This window comes from Crocodylus porosus, unplaced genomic scaffold (assembly GCF_001723895.1).
Source record: "Crocodylus porosus isolate Cpor-Errol unplaced genomic scaffold, CroPor_comp1, whole genome shotgun sequence".
Lineage (NCBI taxonomy): Eukaryota > Metazoa > Chordata > Crocodylia > Crocodylidae > Crocodylus > Crocodylus porosus.
In genome coordinates this window covers 108977032-109002247 of record NW_017728943.1, presented here as the reverse complement: position 1 = coordinate 109002247, position 25216 = coordinate 108977032, and the positions used below count along the sequence as shown (strand labels likewise).

The 25216-nt window shown below is 40.0% G+C and overlaps 1 protein-coding gene across 1 annotated transcript in view; it reads left to right on the top strand.

Annotated features, from left to right (window-relative positions):
- QKI (QKI, KH domain containing RNA binding) overlaps positions 1-8125 on the top strand; it is a 204530-nt gene extending 196405 nt beyond the window's left edge. The window contains exon 8 of the mRNA XM_019549983.1: positions 1629-8125. Within this exon, the coding sequence (XP_019405528.1) occupies positions 1629-1645 (17 nt within the window). The 3' untranslated portion in view covers positions 1646-8125. The remainder of the gene's footprint in view (positions 1-1628) is intronic.
- The last annotated feature ends 17091 nt before the right edge of the window (positions 8126-25216 follow it).

The following is a 25216-nucleotide window of genomic DNA, read 5'->3' as shown; positions in this document are numbered from 1 at the left end:
CCTGTAAAGTGGTGAGATTGTGCCACATTAAATATTTATTTTTTACTTTTTGCTTATTTTTGCAACAGCAGTTTTAATTTAAACAAAATCCCACTTAGAATTTTGGAGAAATTCAGGGAACATGTGGTCTCGTTTAAGTTACAGTAGTAATTTTTTAATGTTTATAAACTCTGCCCTAAATGATAGGCCATAGAAACCGTTTTTATTATGTGAAGATAAATCAACCCATGATTATAGGTCATTAAATTATGCTATCTGTGAACATTTACACCTACTGGATTTCATTTGTATGGAATGGCACAAATCTGACTTTGCACTGAATACCTTTCTCACTTTCATCTCCTCTGCCTTAGTCAGAATGGCAACAGTACAAAACTCTATCAAACCTCAGAATTTATTAAATATAATTAAGCTGTTGAATGAGTCTTAAAAAACATACTACTGTTAAGTGGACCAAGTTTGGTGAAGGAGAATGTAAGAGAGAATGATTAAAGAAGGAACAGCTCAAGAACATTGGGAATGATAACTTTCCACTTGAGAACTTTTTTATGTTTTACTGTAATTTTGTTTTGTTTTGTTTTGTTGTTTTGTTTTTGTGGGTTTTTTGCAAAAGAAAATAGTATTTACAGGTGGCTTCTTTTAAAATATAAAATTATAAAGCAGGAATGTATATGAAATGTCAGATTTTATTGTATTTGCAGAGTATTAGCTTTGAAAATGAATAAAGAGAGCTGTTTGTAGTTTAAAAAATGCCTTATTAGTATCAATTAGATATTTTCTCTATTTTTTGATGTACTTAGAGCTTTTTAAGAATAGAATTTAAAATGGCAGGACTTTTACAGTGTTTACATGCAAGTGCATTTTGTAAGTGTCCTATCTGTGTAAAATAGTATTTTCAACAGGAAAATGCTGGCTAAAGCAATAGGCTGAGCCTTTTCCTGATTCCCATGATGATGCCTACACTGCTAGACTACAGTTTAGTATTGCTTTGTATCATGAGGCCAAGAAATTCCACGTTGTTTGTAAATAGAATAAATGAAAAGCAATAAAAATTTTATGAACAAAATAAACCTTGTTTGGCCCATAGTTTGTTAAACCAAATTGTTTATGAAAGTTCAAAATTTCTTAGATTCATTTCTTTTAATAACCAGTTTATTAATAATCACATCCATCATTAATAGTTGCTTTAATGCTTGCACCTGGGAAAATACTAATGCTTAATAGCAGTCAGATACTGATACTGTGCACTGACTGTTTTTCAAAATTCTTTACCAAGTTCCAAAAACTGTTCATTGTTTTCGTTTTCCAATTTTCTTCATTGACTGCTACTAACCATTAGTTGTTAGTTGTATTTTATTTCTATTTTTTCCTGTTAACCAGTTTTGTGGGAGTGGGCTTCTCCTTCACACGTTCAAATCATGATACAAGGCTGTCATGATTTTATTGCATTCTGTAGATGGTGTCAATCAGTACGTCAGAATTAAACATGCCTGTTTTTATTAGCTGTGATTAGTTTTCATGTTGTCATTAAGCCGTCACTAGCTGGAACTAATCTCTTCTCTATCTTTTCTTTCTCTTTTTTTTTTTTGTTTTGTTTTTTTTGTTTTGTTTTGTTTCTAACCACCCAGCCGCCACCGGCAACTAACCTATGACCTTCTGACCTCTGAACTCTTCACCCAATGATGACCTGACCATGCCTGCCTGCTGATCAGTTAACTGGTAATCGCCTTTGCTTGCCTGTCTTCAGTGCAGCGAGCTGAGGCACTTGTCCGTTCGTCTTACCATCTAACAAAAAAAGACAAAGAAATTGTTGTCCTCCAACTCAGCTTTTATTTCCTGTTTGGGTGAAAGTGGTTCTAGAACCTGCACTGAATAGTAGTAAAGCAATAAGGTCCAATTCATCCCTCAGCACTGATCATCCTTTAGTGTCCCACCGTAAGCGAACGGTAAGAAGGCCTCACTTAAGAGATGGAGACAGATGTCCCTTAACTACCCAATGACAGAGGCAGTTACTGTGAGAGACTTCTAGGAATCTTTTTCTTCACATAATGAAGTCAAAGCTCTCTCTGAATGTACTGTGTGATGATGCATCATGCATGAACCTTTGGTCAGGGATGTCATTGGTGAAGGGATTCCAAAAAGTATTCAAAATTTGACATGCTGTTTAGTCACTACTAGTGCCCTTAAAGGGCAGAAGTTGCAGCCTTTTTTCTATTGCCTGCCAAATTGGATGTTTTAAAAGAAAGTGTGCCATGAAAGAGAGACTACAATGAATTTATCAGAACTACATAAATGCAGAGAACAAAACAACAACACTATTAAAGTAAAATCTGAGTTAAAATTACTTTGAACATATTTAAACCTCCTTAAAAGATTACAGGAGAACAAGGTACATGCATTATGTGTCACATTACTGGGCAAACTGTTCAAATATTTTTTTTAAACCTCCCTGTATAGAAAAATTTCATTAAGGATGTAAAAGCCATGCTTGCCTATTTGCTGTATACATGTAATGAAATTGTAGATAAAGTATAGTGCATTGAAACAAAATGAACAAAAAAGTAGATACTTTTACTATACAAGGGTGCTGGTGCAGAAAAAATATATTTTTGGAAATGTAGCATTTTATACTTTCAAGTGTTATAAAAAAAGAAAAAAAGAACAAAGAAACCCTTTATTTCATTAAATGATTTTTTCTGGTGGTTGTCAAGAAACAAAAGACCAAAAGAGCCTTTTAGTCTTTCTTTTTTATTTTTTAAGTATTGGAATAAGTCTAAAGAAAAGGAAGTGCCTTATTTTCTCCATGGTCATTTAGTCTGATGTCTTGTATAATCAGCTCCTCCCTCAAACAACAAGTTAATGCATGCCACTCAGTCGCCCAGTATGTGAAAAGAAGCTGTGAGGAAAGACAAATGAGTTGACCATTTGAATTACCTGATTTTTGCCATATTAGCGTGATGCAACTTGCCAAATTTTGTGATATGAAACATTGATATTTTTTCATCCATCATCCCTATTATTCTTGCAGCATTTTCACTCTTCAGTCGCATCTAATGCACATTTTATTTCAAGTACTTGTGCAGCCTCTAAACCAAAGGGTTCATGATGCAAGCTGTCTCATACTAAATCCGAGCATTAGCTGACAAATGTTTATGGGACAGCAATTACTTCATTTTGTTTAGCAGTGGTGTGGAGTTGTCTTGGGGGAGGGGAAGGGGAATTGATAAAGTGTAGCAGACTACAACATGTCCACAAAATAGTAGTTCAGTGCATAATCAAACTGAACAGACGTACCTAGTTTTCAGTCTAACCTGAGCATGTCCTAGGGTGTTATAAACAGCGCCTGCAGTGTCAAATAGCGTGTAAGTTGTTTCTCATCAATTCCTGTTTGCTTAATGTTAACTTCTAATTGTTTTTTATTCAAAAGAAAGGCAGGAAAGAAACATTGATTAATTTTTTGAAAGTCTGGCTATATTTCATGTTTAGCTCCACATGAAGTTCATGTAGTGGGCCATTACCGAAGTTGAAGCTAACATACGCACAGTGTTTATTCTAAAGACATTGAGCAAGTATTATTTTCCAAATGGCTCAGTACTAGACTTGGCAAATATCAGGTGATAACTTTTTCCCCTCCCTGTCAACTTATTCTTCTCCTGCAAACCTTCACAGCTTCCAAATCAAAGGTCAAAAGTAAGCCAAGAGGGCTTACATTTTTAAGCACCTGCATGGTGACCTCATCTAACATCTTCTCTTACCTGGAAACAATTATCAGTTTATTTACTATGCAATAGACATTCATCCTTTTGTATTCAGCTAGCTTTTGTTTATCGTGCCACTGGCTTTGTCTTCCTGTTACACATACAATTGTTTTGATTTTACTTATGGTATATGCTGTGCCATTTTGATTTTTGTTTGGTTGGTTGAATAAACTTGCGACACTCAAACATTTGAAGAGAGATTTGCTAAAATAATACCAGTATTTGATCCAGTTTCATCTCAATTAATGATAAACCTGGACATTTTAGATGTTTATCAAAGGTCTTTTATTGGGGGGAAAGTAAGTGTATGAAATAGATGTGTGACATGTAAAAGTAATGTTTGCTCTGAATGAATTTTTGAAAACTTAGTTGAAAAAATTTTGGATCAACTTCAAAAAAAAAAAAAAAAAAAAGCATGACTTTTGAAATCTCTGAATGCCTTGGTTCTCAGTATTATCATTCTTTATCGAATTTTTCTTTATTAAAATACGTAGTTTTAAGACTTCTTTCTGACAGTATTATGTAATTTTTTTAGAGTGGGTAGATGGGAGTGTCGCTTGTATGTAACCGTACAGATGACATGTATTTGTCTATTCTTTATTATCTTAGTAGTTTCATGCTATGTATGTACCATAACCAACCTATTGCCTATGAGAAACATGTAAGATAATGTATTTACAGCCATTGTTACAAGTTTATAATGTATTTTTCTATCTTGTTTTATATGTATGTTATATAACATTCAAAAAATTTTTTTCCTGATTGAGAAAAAAGGATACAAAAATGCAAAACCCACAATTTTGATAACTGAAATATTGCCAATTGTTTTGCAGTACTTTATTATATTGGGAGTGTTGTCTTTCTTGGGCTTTTAGTTAGCTACTGGATGAATACATTAGACATATTTGGGTTTTAGTTGGGTTTTTACATAGCTTGCATTTTAATTCTTTGGTTCTTTGCTGTTTCTATTAACCCATAGCATTATTTTAATAAATGTTATAATACCAACCTACTAACTCTGGACTATGTCTGTTTATTAACCATTACATGTTTAATTAAATAAATAAATAAAGACAGAAGAATGTAAAGTCTTGAGTTACTGGACTAACCCTGAAGAACGTGACCACAGATAACACAACGTGACTTGTTTTTATGTTGTTTGTCAGCTGACATTCTGCACACTACTATTAAATTGGCTTTGGTCATTCTGGCCTTTTACCTTAAGGTACCAGTAGAGATGGGAACAAAGTAGCATTATTTGAGGCATTCTTCTTGTAGAGTCTTGCCACTTGCCTTTTCAGCATCTGCGTTACTAATTCCACACTTTCTTTTTTCTTTCTCTAAAATAATCACTGTCAGCTCACAGCAAAAGAGCAAAGATGCCAATGTATTGGTAAATCATGTGATGGTGTACCCAGAGAAACCAGTTTGATTCTTTGTTGAACCATTTTGAGGTCATAGTAAATATCACTGTAACTTGCAATTACTTATTTAAGGTACCTGATGCCAAGTTAAATGAAGTGATACACATCTAATTTCTATGAGCACACAGTACTTCTAGATTTCTATCTCGGTATATCTGAAACAAGGAATCTGCTTTTTTCTGCAGTATTGCCAAGATTTTTTCTGGCAGTTTTGCCTTATTTCCTTCTTGCCATCCTTTTTTTTTTTTTGTACTTCTACTGTAGTCTGTCAATACTGCCTAGCTCAGGTGAGTACAACTTCTGTAAACCAAAGGTCAAACTGGATCATTTCATAATGACTACAGAAAGTACAAACTACACCTCTTGCACTATGTTACTGAGTAATAACCATTTCTAATAACAAGGCTACCTTTACCTGGAATCTTTATCCCTGTAGATGACTGTAGCAACATGAATGCAGGGAATGTAAGTGGTGAACAATGGTGTAGTAAATAAAAGTTTTGTTTTGAACTTCTGTGCAAATTACCTTTACAGAAAAAAATCATTTTTAAAAAAATATGTTTTTGAAGGGTCTTGTTTTTTTAGGGCCAGCATTAGGCCTCTCAGATTTGTAATCTTAAACATACAATGATTACCATCTGTTGCCCATGGACACTTGATACACACCACGTTTTTCTCATACCAACTGTTTATATTTCTGTGACACAACACTCTTATTTGTCTAGGGCATCAAAATTTAAATGAGGAACCTTGGCATCCATTCAAAATATTTTTTTAAATTTCTGATGGGTTTCAATTTTGTGTCTCCACTCTTGTCATAAACTTTATTTTAAGAAGTGAAAAGCTTTAATGATAGAGAAAAAGTGATTAAATTGGACATACTGTATTTTAGATTTATGGAGGAAAAGTAGGCTCAGCATTCATAAACGAGTACACATGGATTACATTAGTTAAGCATGCTTTATACAACTAGATATGTTTTTTATAAATACCATTTAAATCTCTAGCTTAATTCACAGAAATATGTAGCTGGCGAGTATAAAATAGAACAAATTGATATATCTACAATAGTTTCACTTGTACAAGAAAACCCCTTTGTCTATACACTGTTTGTTTGTTTTTAATACATGAATCTAAAATTCATAGATATCTTAGAAAGCAGTTAATAATTCAGAGTGGATAAAAACTTTATGGTTCAATTTTAAATTGGTCTTATAATTAAAATTTGCAGTTGCATAGAATTATGTTGAGAATGTTGTTTTGAAACAGCAAAGTTTTTTAAACTTTATGGGAGACATATAAGTTTGACAGAAACTTCCTAGGTGAGATAGGGATGGCTACAGATTGTATATTGCAGCATGTCTCTGTTACCAAGGCTATTAGCTGGATGACTGTAATACCATTTTCATTATCTATGAACTACTGCCAGACTTTGCCCACAGTGCATTTTCATCTCATTTTCAGCTAAACAAAATTGTGAGCATTTGCCCAGAAGAAGCATTTTTTTAAAGCTGGAGGAAAGCAATAACCTAAAAAACCTTAAAAGCAAAATAACTATGCAAATTATTGTGACTATTGAATATAAATGCATTTTTCAATGTACATACCTAAGTGCCTAATGAAACCAAACTATTTCTGTCTGTAAAAAGGAAACAGTTTTAAGATATTATTTCTAGCACTTCATTTAATGATGACTTCAACATCACTGTGTTATTGAAGGGATGGTTTCAGTTTGGTTCTTTTTTTAATTCACAGTAAAAATGTCTTCATAACTTAAAAAGGGCAGATAATCAAAAAATTATATAGAGTTCCAGTTCCATCCAGTAAAATGGAGTCAATCTGAGCAAACCTGAATTTGGGGGGGGGGTTCCCTATATTTAAGAGCTTTGTTGCTCTTCTGCATATAAACTGATTGATGATGAATAAATCTAATTGCATCAAAGTCAACCTCTGGAAGAGTAAACTTGCTGTACATCAAACCAAAATGTCTTATATAGTCTTTAAAGACTGATTTAAAATATTATTTGGTGCAAATAGGATACATTTAACAAGATGGATTGATTGTCAGGATTTATTTACTATAATAATATACAATTTTTAATAGATTGTTAAATAAATTAGTGTTAAAACCCATTTATAGATAATACAAGCTAAAATTCTGTATTTTTAAATTCTCTTTTAATCAGTGAAGGCCATGGAAATCTTCTCTGTACCTCTCTAATTGGTTAAAATGTGTTGCTACCCAATTAGAAAACCTTAACACACAGGAAAAATATTTGACACTATATTAAATTTTCCTGTGTATCAGGTTAATAATATAGCACTCCTCTCCAAAAACAAATTAAACATAATAAAGTCCATGTCATGCTTTTCACAAACATTCCTTAGGTGCAAATGTGTAATTATTTTTATGGATTGCCTAGTTCGTATTTAATTATCTTTGATATAAAAATACTTTTCTGAAATAATATATTATTAATTGAACATTGTTTTTCAAATAAACATATGAACAATTATACTGGTACATGGTAATCAATGTTGAATCAAACTGGTTAACTAAAGCACAGTGCTCTCCTTTCTATGTGCCTACTCACTAATTGCAGGTGGTATGGTTCTGCATTGGAGGTGGGTGTTAGGCACAGCTGATGGTTACTTGCAGTATTAACTTGGTGCTGGCAGTTTTGGTGTCCATCGTTGACAACACACTGCACTAGTAGAAATCTAGCTCCCAAAACAAAGATTAACTTATGTCTGGTAAACTATTAGAGAAGAATAGAAATCTCCGTTCTGACTTGTATTGTGGCAGTTTGTATGAAACATTTAAGGTTTTGTCTGTGAAAAATAATGTATTTTGAGGAAAAAATGGACATTGCCAAAACACATGTAAATAAAACCACCAAGTATGACTGTTCATGATGTGCAATAAAATAACTGGAAAAAGTGCATGTACTTTATCCTCAAAAGCAAATTGGCAGCTCCCAGTGCTGCAACTATAAGTTCTATTTTCTGAAAAGTCAAATTTTATTCTGTAACTAAGTAGCAGAATAAAGAATGTACATTTTTCACACTTCAACTTTCATTAATGCTTTTAGCACTGTTATGAAAGATGTTACTTTTTAAAGAGATTTTAAATTTTATAGTGATCTGAATACCTGGACATTACCTTTTACTGAAGGATTGCTATTGTACTGCTTTGGTTATAATTAGAGACTAGAAAAAAGTAATGATGCATTACACGCATACAATAAAAACAATACTCACATCCTGATTTGGATATGCAGATGCTGCAGAATTATGACTAACTTGGATTCACCAAACAAAATAAAAACTTCATAAGTGCTTCAGTATCTCAACTATTGGACTGGTAGAGCCAGTATTACAGTAAAACTGAATGATAGTATGTTAATAAGCACTGCTATAAAGCCCTAACTCTTCCATTGTTACGTAGATTATGATAATGATCTACCACTCTGGCTAATATGAGTTTTGTAAAGTGGGTTTCTCTCAAAAAACACCTTCTTAATATGATTTTTCAGTAAGTATCTTTATGCAATAATTTCTGTATTTTGCATGGAAGCATTTCTTTAGTACAGGCTGGGAGGAGAGAAAGTCATTTTTGTGCTCAGCTCTTGGATTGTTCTGAGGCTTTGCAAGGACCACAGCTTTAGCTGGACCTAGAGTAATCTCTGGATATGTGTACACTGCAGTCAAAGGTGTGTTGGGTGGCAGACCTGAGGTAGCTTTAATTTGGGTAGTTTAAGTAACAAGAGTAAAGATGTGCCATGAATTACGGAGCAGGTTGGATATCTTGAATTCAATACACAGCATCCTGGACATCTTCACTGTTGTTATTTATCATAGATTAAAACTAATTTGATTTATGACAATGTGTGCTGCAGTAGTTTCTTCTCATTGCAGCATAGATGTGCATTCAGTTAGTGGAGCTTGCCAGACTGCCTGGAATCTCTGCAGGCCTCTGGCCCTCTTCCTACACAAGGGTTTGCTGGAGGTTCCTCATAAGACAGTTTAAGTGCCTTACCGTGCTCATGCACCAAGGGAATCCTTTAACCTGGAATTGCTTTGGTTATGTTTATACTACAGATGTGGTAAGAACCATTTTATAACGGCGTTCTATTCTTGTACTTTAAAATTAGATATGGAAATTGAGTGCAAATGTATTGCCAGTACATTTTACTGTATTGCACCACGGAGAGTCCTGCATCATTAAACCTGCACCGTCTCAAGTGTTTTTGGTACCTGTACAAATTAGTGATTTAACTAATTTTTCTAGAGTTTTCCAGAGTAATTTTACTAAACTTAGTGGCTAAAAACAGTCAAAAAGCCAGAGGCTGAATCAATTCCATCTTCTGGAGATTAGTCTAAGCTGCACAGATTGAACCGATAAGGGAGTGAACAGGCATTCACTTTTGATTCTGGAAATGCAGCCACATGCCTGCAGCGGCCCAGGCCAGAAGCTGTAGGGCACTAGAGCATACCTCCCTGCTTGGCTAGAGCAGACAGCTTGAGCCAAGGCTAGCTTGCCCATCCTGCAAGTGGGGGGTTGCAGAGGAGGTGCTAAGCATGCTGGGGGGACTGCAAGTTAACTTGAATCTGGAGGGGATCTGGTACAGAAGTTCAGTAACCAAGTTAACCTAAATCAGTTAAGTCTGATACTACCTCCATCCAGGTTTATCTTAAACCTGTATCAGCCATTTTGAAAGCAGTTTATGTGCACTGAATTTCTGTTGCGTTACAGATTTTAACTGGTTTCCAATCACTTATACTAGTTTGTGTAATTTCTGTTCCTAGCCAGTATAACTACATTGGGCATAAAAACAGTGCTTGGGAATCTATCATTTTTTATAGGGAAATGAGCATAATACATAATGCTGCTGCTTCCCAGTATTCTTAGTTGTCATAGGTAACAGAAAAGTGCAGTGTCTGAAATGACTGCCCTTCTCTTTGCTGCTGGGCTACCAATAAGAAGCATAAAGAGCCATTGTTCTCTCCACATCCATATGTTGAACTCAATAGAGCAGTTGTGCTGCAGTTCCCAATGGAGATGACTCCTCAGTGTTACCAATTGCAGTAGTTTCAAAACTAAAATCAGCCTTTCCTTTCCATGAAATCATGAGGTTTTAAAAATAGCGGTATGCATGGTCTTTTTCATTCCCTTTTAGTTTCAAGTCTCTTATTTTCATGTTTACAAGACTTCTATTAAGTGTAGGAGTGGGAAAAGAAAGTTGTAGATTCTCATGTAACTCAAGGAGGTGGGGCTAAAGTACAGCATATCATGCAACATGGTAAATATTGAGAGGTTTAACACTGCATCCCTTCAGAAGCTCATCAATAAATGAGGACTGACTGACTCAAAAAATTTCCTTCTACCCAGAATGCTGAGCAAATTAATGGATTCCTGAATCAGTTTTTTCTACGCATTGGTAGATGCCCTTCCAAAATGCCTGATATCTTCCCTCCCTCCTTGAAGAAGATCTGATTCTTTTTATAAAGGATCAGTCATTTTGTAGGTAACTGATGCAATTTCATCACTCTAGGTTACTGGCTTCTTATGGAATGAGAAGCCTTTTAAGCCTTCTGTGCATACATTTGTCCAGAAAAAAATGTATTTTGGTATCACAATAAAGATGAGGATACTGCTCCAAAATTAGTTGTCCCAAATAAAGGAAACAAAACAAAAATAATAGGACAAATGAACAAGAATGTAACTTAATATTACACTGGTACCAGAGATACTGGGATCAATTTTTATTTGGGAGCTCTCATTGTGTGGACTGTAATGGAAATACATAGCATAATACAGTTTTTATCCTAAGCAGGTTACAATTGGGATTTTGTATTCTTCCCATTTGGTTCATCTGTAGAACTTGAATTAATTATAAAACATATAATTTAATACCTATAATTAAGAAAAGTGAATAAAAAACTTGATTGGCATCTTGTGATGTATTGGAATACTTCTGCATATGGGTCAGAAAAGACCTGTTTAGGGGGGCAAACATACCATATGTAGTCTCTTCAAAAAGGGAGGGGGATCTGCTGCTCAGGATCACACACAAGCTGTTATACTGTAACTGTTAGGTGTTAGTGAGCCAGGAGCCATGCAAGCAACTAACCAGCCTTTACTTTGATCCTGGATGAAGCAGGGTTAAAGTTTGAGTGGTCTTGCTATGCTTCTATCAAAGATGTGACAGTTGCATCCTATCAGTATCCTTTGATAACAATACAGTGTCGAAGGTAACTTTTTCATTCTGCATCACTTGAGTCTGTGCGCCTTTAAAAGTGTCTTATCTTGACAACCACTTGTTCCACTGAACTACAAAGCCCAGTGGTTTCTATATTGGTTTAAAAGGTATATGGTTAAAGAGTTCTACATCACATACTCAAAATGCTACATATTCTAGTGTTTTTATGCCAAGAATACTTTGTATCTGGCTTAATTTTGAAAAATTATTTAACATGTGAAAAGTTTGCTGTGTTGGAAGCCTTGGAAACAGAACGGTTATTTTTCTGTAGGATAAAGGCAGAACTAGAAATAATGTAGAAATTGAGGAATTTCTTATATAATCTTTTCAAGCGCCATACATTCTGGCAAGGAAAAAAGGAACAAAAACAAACCTCCCCTCATCCATAAAGAAAGGGAGGATTACGAGCCACCCCCCAAGCATGACCTGATCACAATTTTGTTTTGAGAATGCATGATTTAAGCTAGGGTTGCCTACATTTTGCAATGGGGGGCTACTTTGGTGCTTAGCTCTGAGCTTGAGCCTCTTCCAGGCCAGCCCATGCTGTTGCTAATGGAGACAGAGCCAATCACTGCTCCTGCCATAGTGCCGCTGTTGCTGCCACCAGATGAGTGAAGCTCCCAGTTGCAGAAATGCCATGTATGCCTTTCAGTTCCTCAGGATGGCATCTTGGGCTGAGTAGGGCTTGGACTCCATGAGTGAGCACTCTAACCTTGAGCCTATGATGTCAAAAAGTGTTTGACAGTAGCAGCCCTACCATCCCGTCCTCCCCTTCCCACTTTAGGAATGAAAGTAGGTCTGACTTGTGCTTTGTACAGCACTCACTGTTCCCTGTGTGTTTGATGGAGTGGGAGCACACCAACTGGACTGGCCTCTCAGCAGGCTTAGGGTAAGGGACATTGCTTATAAATCTCAAATTAACTCAGGGATGAGACTGGCAGCAAGACATTTGTCTCAGGAAAAATGGCAGCAGTTCTGCTACCCCTGGGCTGTGCTGTCTGCTCCAGCATGGAAGGGTTGGGAGGGAGGAAGGGACTGCCCCCCCCATGAGGTAAGCCCTGGCTGGGGCCAGGGAGAGGGATTAAACACCCCTTCCCTCAAATTTACTGCAGGCTGCAACTGGACTACAAATCCCAGAGGCACTGGGAAGCAGCCCCTGCCTGTGCCTGGAAGCAGAAAGAGTCCTGCTGCTGTGACTCTGGACTGCAAATCCCAAGACCTCAGGGGCAGCAGGAAGAGGAAGTGAACACAGCCCATGCTGGCTACCTGCCAGAGAGTCTGCTCTAGGATCCTGCTGGTTCTGGCCTGAGCCACTGCAGGCCTGTGGCTACATTTCCTGAATCAAAAGTGAATGTGCGTCCAATTGTTTCTCAGTTTAATCTCTGCAGTTTAGACTAGCTTGCAAATCAATTCAGACTGAACCAATTCAGCCTTGGGCTTTTTGACTGTTTGTACTTAGCCTTCACATGGTGCCATTTTCCCCTACCTCTGCTCCCTGTACAAGGGAAAGGGGTGCTCCCAAGATGGTTCAAGCTCCTGTGTTAATGTCTCCTGCAACTTGAACAGGCTTTGGGAGTTTTCCCTGATTAAGGGCTACAGGAGTCCTGGGTCTCTTCATGATTCTGAGCAGTAGTAGGAATTCTCTCATCTCACCTTAATTCCCCACCCCCACCTGCATCCCACTCTGCCAATCAGTGGACCAGGAGAACTGGGATTAATGACTTCCATCTACTGCTGCAAGAATTCCACCTGCCACTCTGGCACCAGCACTGCTAGGTGTGGAAGGGGCAAGGAGAGCAGTTCTCCTTGCCCTTCCCATTCTGGCAGGGCAGGGGGCTGTTCTTGGCAGCTGCCGCTTTCTATTTCTGTTAGATTCGCACTGACACCCTACCCTTTCCCTAGCAGTGTGTGAATCATGCTCTCCTAGGGACGGGGGGGAGACCCAAAAGCAACCGTCTAGCTAGGGGGCTGGAATGCCTGTACATCCCCAGCCCTGCCCTGTATTCCCAGTACTAAGACTTTCCAGGAAATGGAGTGCCTGTCCATTAGGGAGTAACACATTTGGTAGTAATGAGTAGCAAAGGTAAGCAGAGGCTGCACCGGTGAGGTGACAGCAGGTAGGGTTGGGGCAGCCCTGGGTGTACACTGCAGAGGGGTTTCATGGTATGCAGCAGTTTTTCCTAATATCTAACCTAAGCTTCCCTTGTTGCAACTTGATTGACAGTCCCAAGTAGAACAGCATGGCAAGATTGAGGGCACCGATGCCAAAGATGGGGCATTTATGTCAGAGGTTGGCAATCTATGGCCAATGGCCAGATGTGGCCCACCAAGCAGTTAGATCTGTCCTGCAAAGCAGTGATGTCAGCAGCACTTCTGTGACAGTCTTCACTGTGGGCGGGAGGAGGAAGAGCAGCAGCTCCAGGGGCAGCAGTTGTGGTTGGGAGCTGCCTCTCAAAGTGTCCTGCCACTCAAAAGATGCCTGCCCCCTGGTTTACTGTATAGATATGGCTTAACCCTCATTGAATTGTGCTCCCTGATCTGTAAAATGGAGATGAGAATGCTGCCCCTACCCCAGGGCTTTGTAAAGAGGTATGTAACTGCACAGAAACTGCGATGAGGGCACCACAAGAAAGAGCGTGTTAGCAACCTCATTGTAAATCACCTTTAAGTCACAGTCTATGCAAAGCCAAAGTGTGAGAGGGCAATAGAGTCTCCAAGGCCAGTCAAGTCCTGCTCTTGGCTCAAAATGGCATGGTGGATATCAACAATACCAGAGCTGGTAGTTTGTCTCCTATCTTGGCTCTGTTTCTGCTTGCACATGTCCTTGTCCTGCAGGTATGTTATGCATAGGCTGAATTGTGTCTTAGGTTTACATACTCACCATGTTTCTGAACATGCGGCAGGACAGAGGAGTAGGAACCTGCAAGGAAAAGGGGGCTTGTTTTTTTTCCTCATTCTGTTTTGTTGTGGAGAATACACAAACAGAATTAGGAAGAAGTAGGGACTCCTTGCTATATTCATGAGAGCAAGCAGGATAGGCAAATTGGATTTGCTGACAAGCTTTGTTGCTGGTTGTCAGACTTTCCTGGTGCTCAATAAATGACAGATATGACAGTACTAAGGTAGCTAATGCACTGTTTTTCCCAGTGGGGGTAATCAGGACCACCATCAAACAGCAGAACAACAAGACCAGTCAAATTTGTTGCTGCTTTCCCTGCTGTTCTGAATAATTGTGTATTTTGCCATTAATTTCTATGGCCTATTTCAAGTCCCACATTTCTTGGTGGGAAATGAGTGCTTTCTAAAAGCAGAACTAGTATAAAAAACTATTACTATTTCAATACTTTTACTCCAAAATACTCTTCATGGATATGTCAAGCTGCTACAGCAGCTGGTCAAAGTCAGGGCCAGGAGGAAAACACTGAATGAGACAAGGTCCTATAGTGCAGCACATTAAATGAATGCAACTTCAGTGTGGCTGCACTAGGGAACAGGGTGTAATGATGAGGGATAGAAATTACAGATCAGGCTTACAATTTTGTTTTAAATGCACATAATGAACCTAGGTATTGTCTTTTGTCCACCGAGTGCTCTCTTCTTTGAGCCAAAGCTCTGCATGTGGGAATGTAGGCCAGCATTCAAACCAGACCTCCCATGCTGTCATGTGATGCTCTTCAGCTCTGAGGTTGGCCCAGGATTCTTGACATGGGCATACCTTTAAAACAGTTGGCTTTGATGCTAGAATGGCAGCATTTGGGACCTTTGGCTTTTAGGCCTGTGTACAAATGTACAGAACATCTCTGGCACTGAGCTTTTTACATACTTTAAAAAATAGCTTTTGAGGCCTTTATATGCATGTGTTAGTTTTAGTGATAAACAGGGTGCTGAAGTTTTCAAACTAGAGTATTTATTAGCAGGCTAGTATAAAATAAAACCAAAATAGTGTAGGCAATTAGACCACATGACCCAGGTCCACAGGCAAAGCCCATGGCTGAATTACTTATCGTAGTTTACACCTCACCACAAATCAGTTAAGCAGCCAAGTGCTGCTTTCTCTAGGCTTTCAATTGTTAAATCACCCTTCCCCTTCAAGCACCCACCTTTAATTAGTTACCATAAACTTTGCCACTACAATAGTACATAGATCAGGGTGCTTTACATACTTTAGTCAGATTGCCTTGTGGCTTCCTTATATCAGGGAGGCTTGAAATAATTTATTTCCATCCTGGAACAGAGCTGATTTAAAAGAAAAGGATGAAGAAACCCATCTAGTAAAAACAACAAATGAAGCACAAACAAGGGTTTTAAGTGCTGTAATGCTTCCTGGAGCAGTTTCTCCATTATCATGCTTCCCTCCCCAGCGCTAGCCTGCTGTCATTTCTCACTGTGGCATGGTGGTGCAGCCCTCACGTGCGGAGGGGAGCACTTAAAAAGAGCATTTCAGATGAAAACAGGATGACTACTCCTGAGTAAGAGGGGAACCACAATGGGTGGTGCAGTCAGACTCAGTCATTGTGTTCTTCTAAGCAGGCATATGGGTTTCTTGGCTGTAAAGTGCTGTGCATGCTTGTGGTACTCTATATACTATTCTTGCTGCCTTTCTTCAGATTGTGCCTAACATATGCCCTATTGCAGCAAAGAAGCTGCTGAACAGCCAGCATACAGATACCTTGCTTCTTTAAGAGGCCAGTTTAGCCCATTAGCAATGTCACCTCATCAGAAGTCAGCAAGGAAAAAGGAGCCATGTCAGTGATCAGCAGGGAAATATGCATTCAGGTATTTGCAAGTCATTCCTGCCCCACAATTCACATACTTATTCAACAGACAAAAAATCCTGGAAAGGCAGGTTAATGCTTACCTTTGTCTGATGTTCAGGGGAAGACCTAGCTAAGCTGCCATGATGTTTCCCTGTGAGTAAGGTGTGTATGGTCAAAATAGTCATCTTACAAGTAATTGCCAGAATCCTGGGACAAAATCCTCTTGTTTAATCCTTGAGATTTCTCTGTATTGTCATGGCTGCTACACTTGGCCTTAACCGACAAGTGGCTGAGAAGCAATACCAATTTCAAAATTTAATCATCAACTTAGATGTGCCTAAAACATGGAGAAAATGAATGCCAATGAAAATGTGCCTTTCTGTACCACTACCTGTAGACTTGCATATAAATAGCACATTTGTTTCACATTCTAGAATAATGGCTGAAAAGCCATTCAGATAATGCTGTAACTCTTTCTCCCTGTCAGATCTAGCATGCCTGCAGTAAGTAAGATCACTTATGTGCTGCCTTTAGGGCAAAACTCACCCCTGAGTAGAGGTTTAGCACAAAGTGTACGCACAACTTAAATCCAGCCTAAGCCCTTAGATAGGTCTGCCAGATATCTCTGCAATGGGAATGAGAATCTAGGTATTTTTATATTCTGTTCACAGGCACAGGCCTGTAATTAACACCTTTATGACTCAGATAGGTATGACACTCTTCAAATAGGTGACCTGATGGCAGACAATTTAACATCATTGTACATGTACTTGTGCTGAGCCACATGGCCAGGAAACCATGAAATACTAATGGCCATGCAAATCTTCTGTCATATATCAAGCTTTGCTGTGTTCCTGACCCCTGACTTCCCTTAATCATTGCTGGGTGTGTGGGGTCTGTTACTATTCTGAGATATCTTGTGAACAGGGACAAAGTAATTACTTGATCCCTGTCTGCTGTGGGAATCTTTCTGAAGAGAAAACGGAGCACTCCCTACATTAAAATAAATGCAGTATGGCTGCTTCAGAAGCTTTCTCTTTTGGTGGCCTGAATGCAGATGAACCATGTGTCTGGGGGGGTGGGGTTTCCTCAACATTACTTTGGATCTCTTAATCCATCTATTTTACCATAGCTTAAATATGAATGATTTCTACTTAGTAGTTTTCGGCCCCCACTAGCTCTGTTAAAGGCTTGCTTGTAAATAAGATGTCACAGTTTCACCTTTTGATCCAGAAGGCAGCTGTAGGTCTTCAGAAGAAGGTGAAGCCTTAGTTGGTGCCCTGTGGAGATCTATCTCATTCTGGTCGCAAATAGACACCGACTTAAGGCATCCTCATGTTTCAGGATTTTCCCTATCAATACTCATTTTGCTACTGCTGACTATTATGATTCCTTGCTTCATGCTGTGGCCCTGACCCCATCTGGATTAGAGCCATTCTCTGGATCAATGCTTAATGAACAACACTGAATAGCAGTAACTGTTTCAAAGCACTTCTTCCCCCATCTTGCCTATGATGTTTGAGTTCACAGGTACTGCAACCAGATGCAACTCCTGCGATGGTCAATATGTTTGTTGTACCTTCTGTTTCTTACATTCATAGGGCTTGGGCCTGAAAATGTCATCTGTATAGGATTCTGACTGTAATGAATGGGGGCTCACAAACACAGTGTTTGCTTTCTTGAATCTTAGTTACCAAAAGATTCTTAAGCTATGCCGTTTGAAGTCTATTTTTGTAACCACTTGGTGACTTATCTCTCATGCTGTAGACCACATGGTATGGGGAAAATCTCCATTAGATAAAAAGTCGTATAACCATGAGCATTTGACAGGTTTGCCCTGTAGTTTTTTATACTAGTTCCGCTTTTGGAAAGCACTCAAGGAGCAGTTTAGATGAAGTACATGTTTAAGTGTTTTCCTAAATAATGAAGTTTTATTGGATCAGAAACACTCTAGTTAAAATTGTCAACCCATCTTTCCACTATAGAGTTCTCTTTGTAGTAGACCACAACTGATAAATGCATGATAAATCCCTGATGGGGATCATCTTGAATTCTAGGCACTTGAAACTGCTTCAGATCACCAACTTCTGATAAAAAGTAGTCCTTTTGTATAGACTGGGTTGAACTAAGTAGTCTTTAAACGCCTGATGTGGTGCCAAAGCAGTTCATAGACATTTCTCAGTGTATCTACATAGGGACTTCACTATGTAATGAGTTTCTATAATTTTTAAGCACAGGGACTTACTAGGTGTATCTACATGTGACGTTACATCATCATAGCGATGCACTCCTTCATTATAGCGCATTACTATGGTGCCATAGTGCCTAAAAATAACTGCGCAGCATGCACGGTGCAGTATGGGCCGTTTCAATGCCGTCTTTTAGTACTTTCAGAAAGAAGTACTAAATGATGGTGCAGTAACAGTGGCATCATAGCGGTACATGTAGACGCACCCAGTGTAAACAAGGACTGCATCTGGGTGTCCATTCTCGATATCAGCCATGTGTGAAGGCAAAGAATGAAGCATGTTTAATAATAATTGTATCAGTTCTTTGGTGCCTTTCTCTAATCATTTCCAAGCTAGTCCTTTTCCTTTCCCACACCATTCAGAGAATCTGGGCTATGAAATCACTCTTGCCTTTTTATCAGATCAGATTCTCCTTGACATTACCCTTAATGCTGTACATATTTTTGCTTCAGCTGTGTCTCTGGTCTCATGTTTTTTTTTTGCGTGCAGTGTTACCTCTTCTTGGGCTAGTCATCTGGGTCTTACCAGCCAAACATCCCCCTTTTGCCTTTCAGATTCCTCCTTCCAGAAATCCTAATTTTTCTCCTAAAAAAAATCTTTCTGCCCCCTTGTTTAGCTAAACAGTTGTCCTTTGTTCTGCCTTGGGTCCCAATCCCACAAGGGATCTATGTGCGTGGACCTTTGCGCCTATGCAGAGCCCTGTTCCAGGGACCTCTGTTTATCTGCATGAGGCTGCTCAGGAAAGTTAAGCCCAGTTTACTAAAGGAGTGAAGTGAAAGCACACAGTGAAGTCCCCACGTAGATAAACTTATTCAGAAGTAAAGTGACATCAGTCCAGTGTGGCCGGCTTAGTGGTTTTGTTGGTGGGGGTCCTTTGCAAGAAAATATATGCATTAAGGATCCTGTATCAGTTTACTGTGTGCTGTGCATTTGATGACTTCAGAAGGTCAAACTACTAACATGTAATGACTTTTGAAATTCATCTGTCTAATTTCTGTTCTCAGGAGTTGACATTCCCACCTCAGCCTGCTATTACCTAATCTCTGCCTAACCTTCCCAAACTAATAAATCCTGGTTAGATTGGGTCAGTGAGTCTGTCCATTTCTGTACATTTTTGGCCTCTTGAAAATGCCTTGTAATAATCTCAGTGTTAACATATATAAGGCAATGTTCATTCACAGCCCTCCTAAACTGCTGGCTTCATAAATGGAAGCAATGTCAAGAGAAGTCTGATGTGCTATTAATTCAGATATCTTGGCACAGAGGCATCTTGATTTAACTTTTTTTGTTGTTGTTGTGGTAAGATCATTGTGCCATGTTGGTCAGCTGAAAATATAGACATTAGTTTGCATTTTTAAAAATGAGCAGCTGAGGTTATGTGCAGACATTACATGTAGATCAACCTAAATAGGGTTAGATGGCTCTAAATGCTAATTTGTCTAGACACTCAGGGGGGTTAAATCAGGCCAAAAAAGGCAGGCCCAATCTAAGTTCTTTCACCTGAACAGGTTAACCCAATTCAGTGAACATCTGCATGTTTGGAGCTCAGGCCCAGGGCTGGGAAAGCTTAGCCGCTCACCCCAGCCCTGAGGCTGTGCTCTTCCTACCTCACTGCACCCTACATACACTGGGCTATTTTTAGCATTTCACCCAACCTCTCACACCCAGATGGGCAGCTGCCTCTTCTTCCCACAGACCTGTTAGCCTCCCTCCACCCAAGTCCCATCCATCTCTTCCTGTACCCTGAGTTACTTACATCAGGTTCTCACTCCTGGCACTATTGAATATCTGCACTTTCTGCTTCTGATCTACAGTCTCAAAATGAGACATGTGATTATAGACCAGGTGGGTGAACATTAGTATGCAGCTTACGAGGACCTTCAAGCAGTATATGATACCTACAAGCATGCAGCATTACAGAAATTAGCCATACAAAATCAAGACATTGTTAAAGTGACCTCTTAGTGGGCAGGTAAGACAGACCCATAAATTTATCAAGGCAGATGAAAAGAAATGTGTGAGGCTTCAGGTGCTCATCTTGAGACACCTGGGGCCTGCTGGTACAGAAGTGTAGAGCACCTATCCCCTGCAACTGATTATAATTGGATGTTGGATGTGCAGCACTTTTTGAGAACAAGTCCAAGATGTCTCCAACTACCTTTCTCGTCCCCCACAGAAGCCTACAAATAGTTGAGATCACTACTTTAAAGGTTTTCCAATGTCTGACTCCCATTCATATCCCCTTCATACCCATCCCCCACTGAAGTTTTCAAATAGTCAGGACCACCACCTTAAAGGTATTTCAATGTCTGAATCCCATCCATTTAAATGAGAATGCAAGGCCCAAGTTCCAGCAATGATCTAAGTGATCAGTTCCCAAATTTTTGGCCTTGTTCTTTTTTCCAGCCCCTACCCTGTTCTTCCTTCCTGCAGTTCCCCATCTCTCTCTCTTCTTTTCTTTTCTTTTCTTTTCTTCACCATTTGCTCATTTCATTTTTGGAGCCTTTTAATTTTTGAGGAATCTTTGGAGTATTTCTGCTGCCACCTCTATGAGTGAACTCATTGGCCTCCCAATCTCCAATTCTGCTGAGTCCAGGCTGCCTGAAATTTAGAAATATAGGGGTGAAGGAGAAAACTAGATGTGACGAAAGCCAAATGAGTCAATGGGTAAACAGTAGAAAGCCTTGGGCTTCTGAGAACCTGCTTTTAGTTTTATTGTGTCCGAAGTGAGATTGGTGGCTTTTGTTCTATGCATAAAAACTGACAACAGCTTCTCACTCAGCACAACATTGTCTACTTCAGGGGTGGCCAACCTGTGTCATGGGAGCCACAAGTGGCATGGGCAGTCTCTGTGCATGACCCCTGACAGATCAGGGAGGGGCAGGCAGCATAGTGCCAGATAAGGCAAGAAGCAGAAAGAAAAGCAGCAGAGGAAAGAAAGCAGAGCAGAAAATGAAGCAGCAGGGAGTACAGGCCTGGGAGTGGAAAGCAGAGCAGCAGGATGGCAAGGGAAGGGGATTGGGAGGGCACAAGGCTTAATTTGTGGCATGCCTGCTCCCTCCCGGTTCTAATTATAGGTCTCCCTGGCTTTACGCAGGTTCTGTATGTGCAAATTCGCTCATATGCAATGACCCTTTTTATACCAAAAATTTGTTATATGTGAGGTAAATTCACTCGTACGTGATTGGTGTGATGGAAGCCAGTAGTCAGCTGCTTTGTGCAGTGTATTGTGGGAGTGACGAGGCCCAAAATATAGTCTCTTGTGTGGACCTGTGCTCCTCCCTCATTGTCTGTGATGTGTTTCTGTAGCTGCCACCCCCATTATAGCTTCTAAGCTTCCCATTAGCTTATCTCCTACCCCTCTCCCTGCTCCATCAATGAAGTGCACAAGAACTTCAAGAACACCCTTCACCATCCTCTCTTCACACCAACGAAACATTCACCACCACCCTGTGCATGTGTGTACTGTCTGCTGTTGGTGAGTACCAAAATTGTCTTGTAAAAGTGGTAGAAATGGGTCTGAAGGTCAGTACAGTCGAGGTCCTGGAACATATCTCTATTTGTTACATTGTAAAGTGGGTTTCCTTTATGCGAATTTGCGTTATGCACTGCTTTCCTAGAACGCATGTACAGCATAATGCGAGGGAAACCTGTAATGATTTTGTCATCTGTATAATCCAAAGATTGGAAGAATCCCCCTACGAAATTCATTCCCTCTCTTCCCTCCCATAGGATGGTAAGGGTCATTGTGCTGTGTGTGTCACCATAGATCCTTTTCCCCATGTGTGTGTCTGGACTGAGTGAGGTCCAGCCTACCCTATTTTATTTTGCTGGCAGAGCTCCCATTCTGCTGTCAAATCTGTTGACTGCCTCGGTGCTCAGAGTTCCTCTGGCATGACAGAACCCTCCTTTCGGCCAGCAGACTTCTACCATCTCTGCTGAGCGGACTAGGGTTACTGCTACTGTTCAGCAGCCAACTGAAGACACGTGTAGACACTCCCACACCTTCTGGCACCTGCCACAGTCCCTTCAGCTACTGATACCTTCCCTGGGAACACTTCACATCCTGCTGAGTGGAGCTACATGAAACTGTTGGAAGCAAATCAGTGTGCTGCCCTCCCCTTCCCATGCAAAGAGGACAATTATTAATTCTCCTTTTGAAAAGGTCCCAAAGGCACAAAAAGGAGCTGTGACAAAGTCTTATCGTAAAGGGCTTTGTCACTTGGATCTGTGAGTCAGTTTTAATAAGCAAGATGGCTTCTGCCTCTGGAAACAGTGACCTGTCCACCTTATGTTTCATTCACATGAAGATTCAGAGACACAGCTATTCACAGCAATAGCCCTTTCCATCGCTCGCTTCAAAGCTCTCTGCAAAGAAACCACTGGGACCTCGCTCTCTGCTTAATGCCGAATATATTAATGGAGTGTGTTCCTTTTTAATATATTAAGACATGCAAACGTTCAGCAAAAACAGAGGGGAGAGCCCGACATGATCTCTTTAGTTTTTTCCTTTGGTCTCCATTCAGTGTTCCCCATCAAAGCAACAAAGTTAGAATGAATTCAGATAGCACCCCTGATCCCATCTCTCTCTTCGCCAAAACACTTTCATTGCAAATTACTCTCTTGGGAAACCACTGTTCTTTTTTTCTTTTTTTCTTTATAGACATGCTGGTACACCAGCCCGGAGGGAACTGTTTATTGAGGCACACGCAATATGATTTGCGCAGGGCTTGGGAGGTCAATTGCCCTGTTTTATTGAGGCAAAGTATAAAATAGACAGCTCTATCTGTGTCACTAGGGTCAACTGTGCCTATCAAGTGTGTGGGTGGTTCCCAGCTTTCTGTTGGGCCCCCAACGCCATCTCCCTCCTTTCAGACCATTGCTTCCTGTGTTAGGGTTTAAGGCTGGCTGCGTTGCTGACATTTGTGGTTCAGTAACTGTGAAAGCTGCCTTGTTTTGGTTTAAAGGAAAGGCACTGGCTGAAGCTGGCTATATGTGGAGCTCTGCATGGCAGTGCTGTATATCTTCAGCTGCTCCTTCCCTTGTGTGTACTTCACTGTCAAGCCATGGACCTTTAAACAGAAAGCATGAGGCCTCAGAGGTTAGGAGGACAAAACTGAAGGCTAATAATGGATGTTTATGAATGCAGCTGGCATTTTAGTGCTTTGTGTCTTTCACGTTGTCCTTCGTTTTCTCTCATTGCTCTTTCCCCCCTTCTTTTAACTCACTTCTATATTTCCTCTGTAAAGCACATAGTGCTTAAGTAGCTGAGCAGCAGTGTCTGTTGTACAGCATGGCCCATCCACAGCTACTGCATTAACCTTGCCAGTGACGTGGTCTGTGAGATCCTCAAGCTGACCCTTGCAAAGGGAGGAACCTATTACCTCCCAGGACTCATCTTACAGTGCGACTTTGCAGATGCCAAGAGATTTGTAAAAATGAATTAAATGGTTCTTCACAACAGCCCTGTAAGGCAGGTGAGAGATACAAGATTTGCGATGTGAGGGAATACCTTTAATGAAATTAAATAGTAGTGTTGGGAGAGTTAAGAGACAAGCTTTTGGAATTCAAGGGCCCTTCATCTGGGGAGGAAGCAGTCACAGTTCAGGCTAAGTACAAGTGAGAACAAGTGTGTTAGTTTAACCTAATTGCATCAATGAATCTGAGCACTTGAAGGGGAAGTGGGCTGTTATTGCCTGTGGAGCCAAAAGAAGACAGCAAAGGGAGAGGTGTGCCGGAAGTTGTAATGAGTCATAAAAAAAGTTTCTGTTAAGTTCATGGTTTTTGGTATCCCGTATCCAGGCTCATCTTCTGAAGTACTTTGTAGTCTAGGGGTGGCCAACCTACAGAATGAGTACCACAAGTGGCACAGGCACTGGCCTCTGGATGTGGCATGCAGTAGACTGAGGAGTCTACTGCACGCAAGTAGAGCAGAAAGCAGAGCAGCAGATCAGGCAGGAGGCACAGAGCAGGGAGCAGAGCAGCAGACTGGGTAGAGGAAAGGAATCAAAGTGGCACTGGGGAGGGTGTGGGGTGAAATTGTGGGATGCCTGCCAAAAAGACTGGCCCCCACTGGTGTAGTCAGTCCTTGGAAGACAATGACCATGAGGTCAGAGATGAAGTGGTTGGTTTGTGACTGGGGATCAGGTGCTTTCGTTCCTTGATATTTTTTCTGTGGAAATTCATTCTCGAGTCTAGTGGTTGTTTTGCCTCACTCACATAGCTTCCAGGAAGGGATTTGATTCCCTGGAAGAGATTTAGGTCTCTGCAGGATCTACAAATGCTGATGGGTTTGTTAATCATGATAGTGGGAGAGATACATTGTTGGGTTTGGCTTTTGTTGTTTTGGTAATGTCCGGTTCCATTTGATGTTTGCTGGTCCATGGAAATTTTGCTTTTGATGATGAGTGGCAATGGTGGGGAGTTGTATGAAAGTGCAGAGGGAAGGTTGGGGAAAATTTCTACCCTTAAAGGTGTCAGGCAGGTAGCTTATCCCCATGTTACAAATGGAGAGAGCGCTCAGGGGTTAAGCGACTTCCCCAGTGGCTCACAGGAATCCAATAGCAAAGCAGGAGTTGAACCCAGCTCACATGACTCCCAGTCCTGCACTTTAACCACAAGACAAGATCATCCTTTCTCTTTTGTTTCACCCACTTCTTTCTCACTCCTGTTTTCAAAGACCTGAGCACCTCTGCACAGCAGGGGCAGGAACATGCTGTGGGAGCAGCATCTGTGGACTTGTTTAAAGCCCCTGAAACAGGTGAG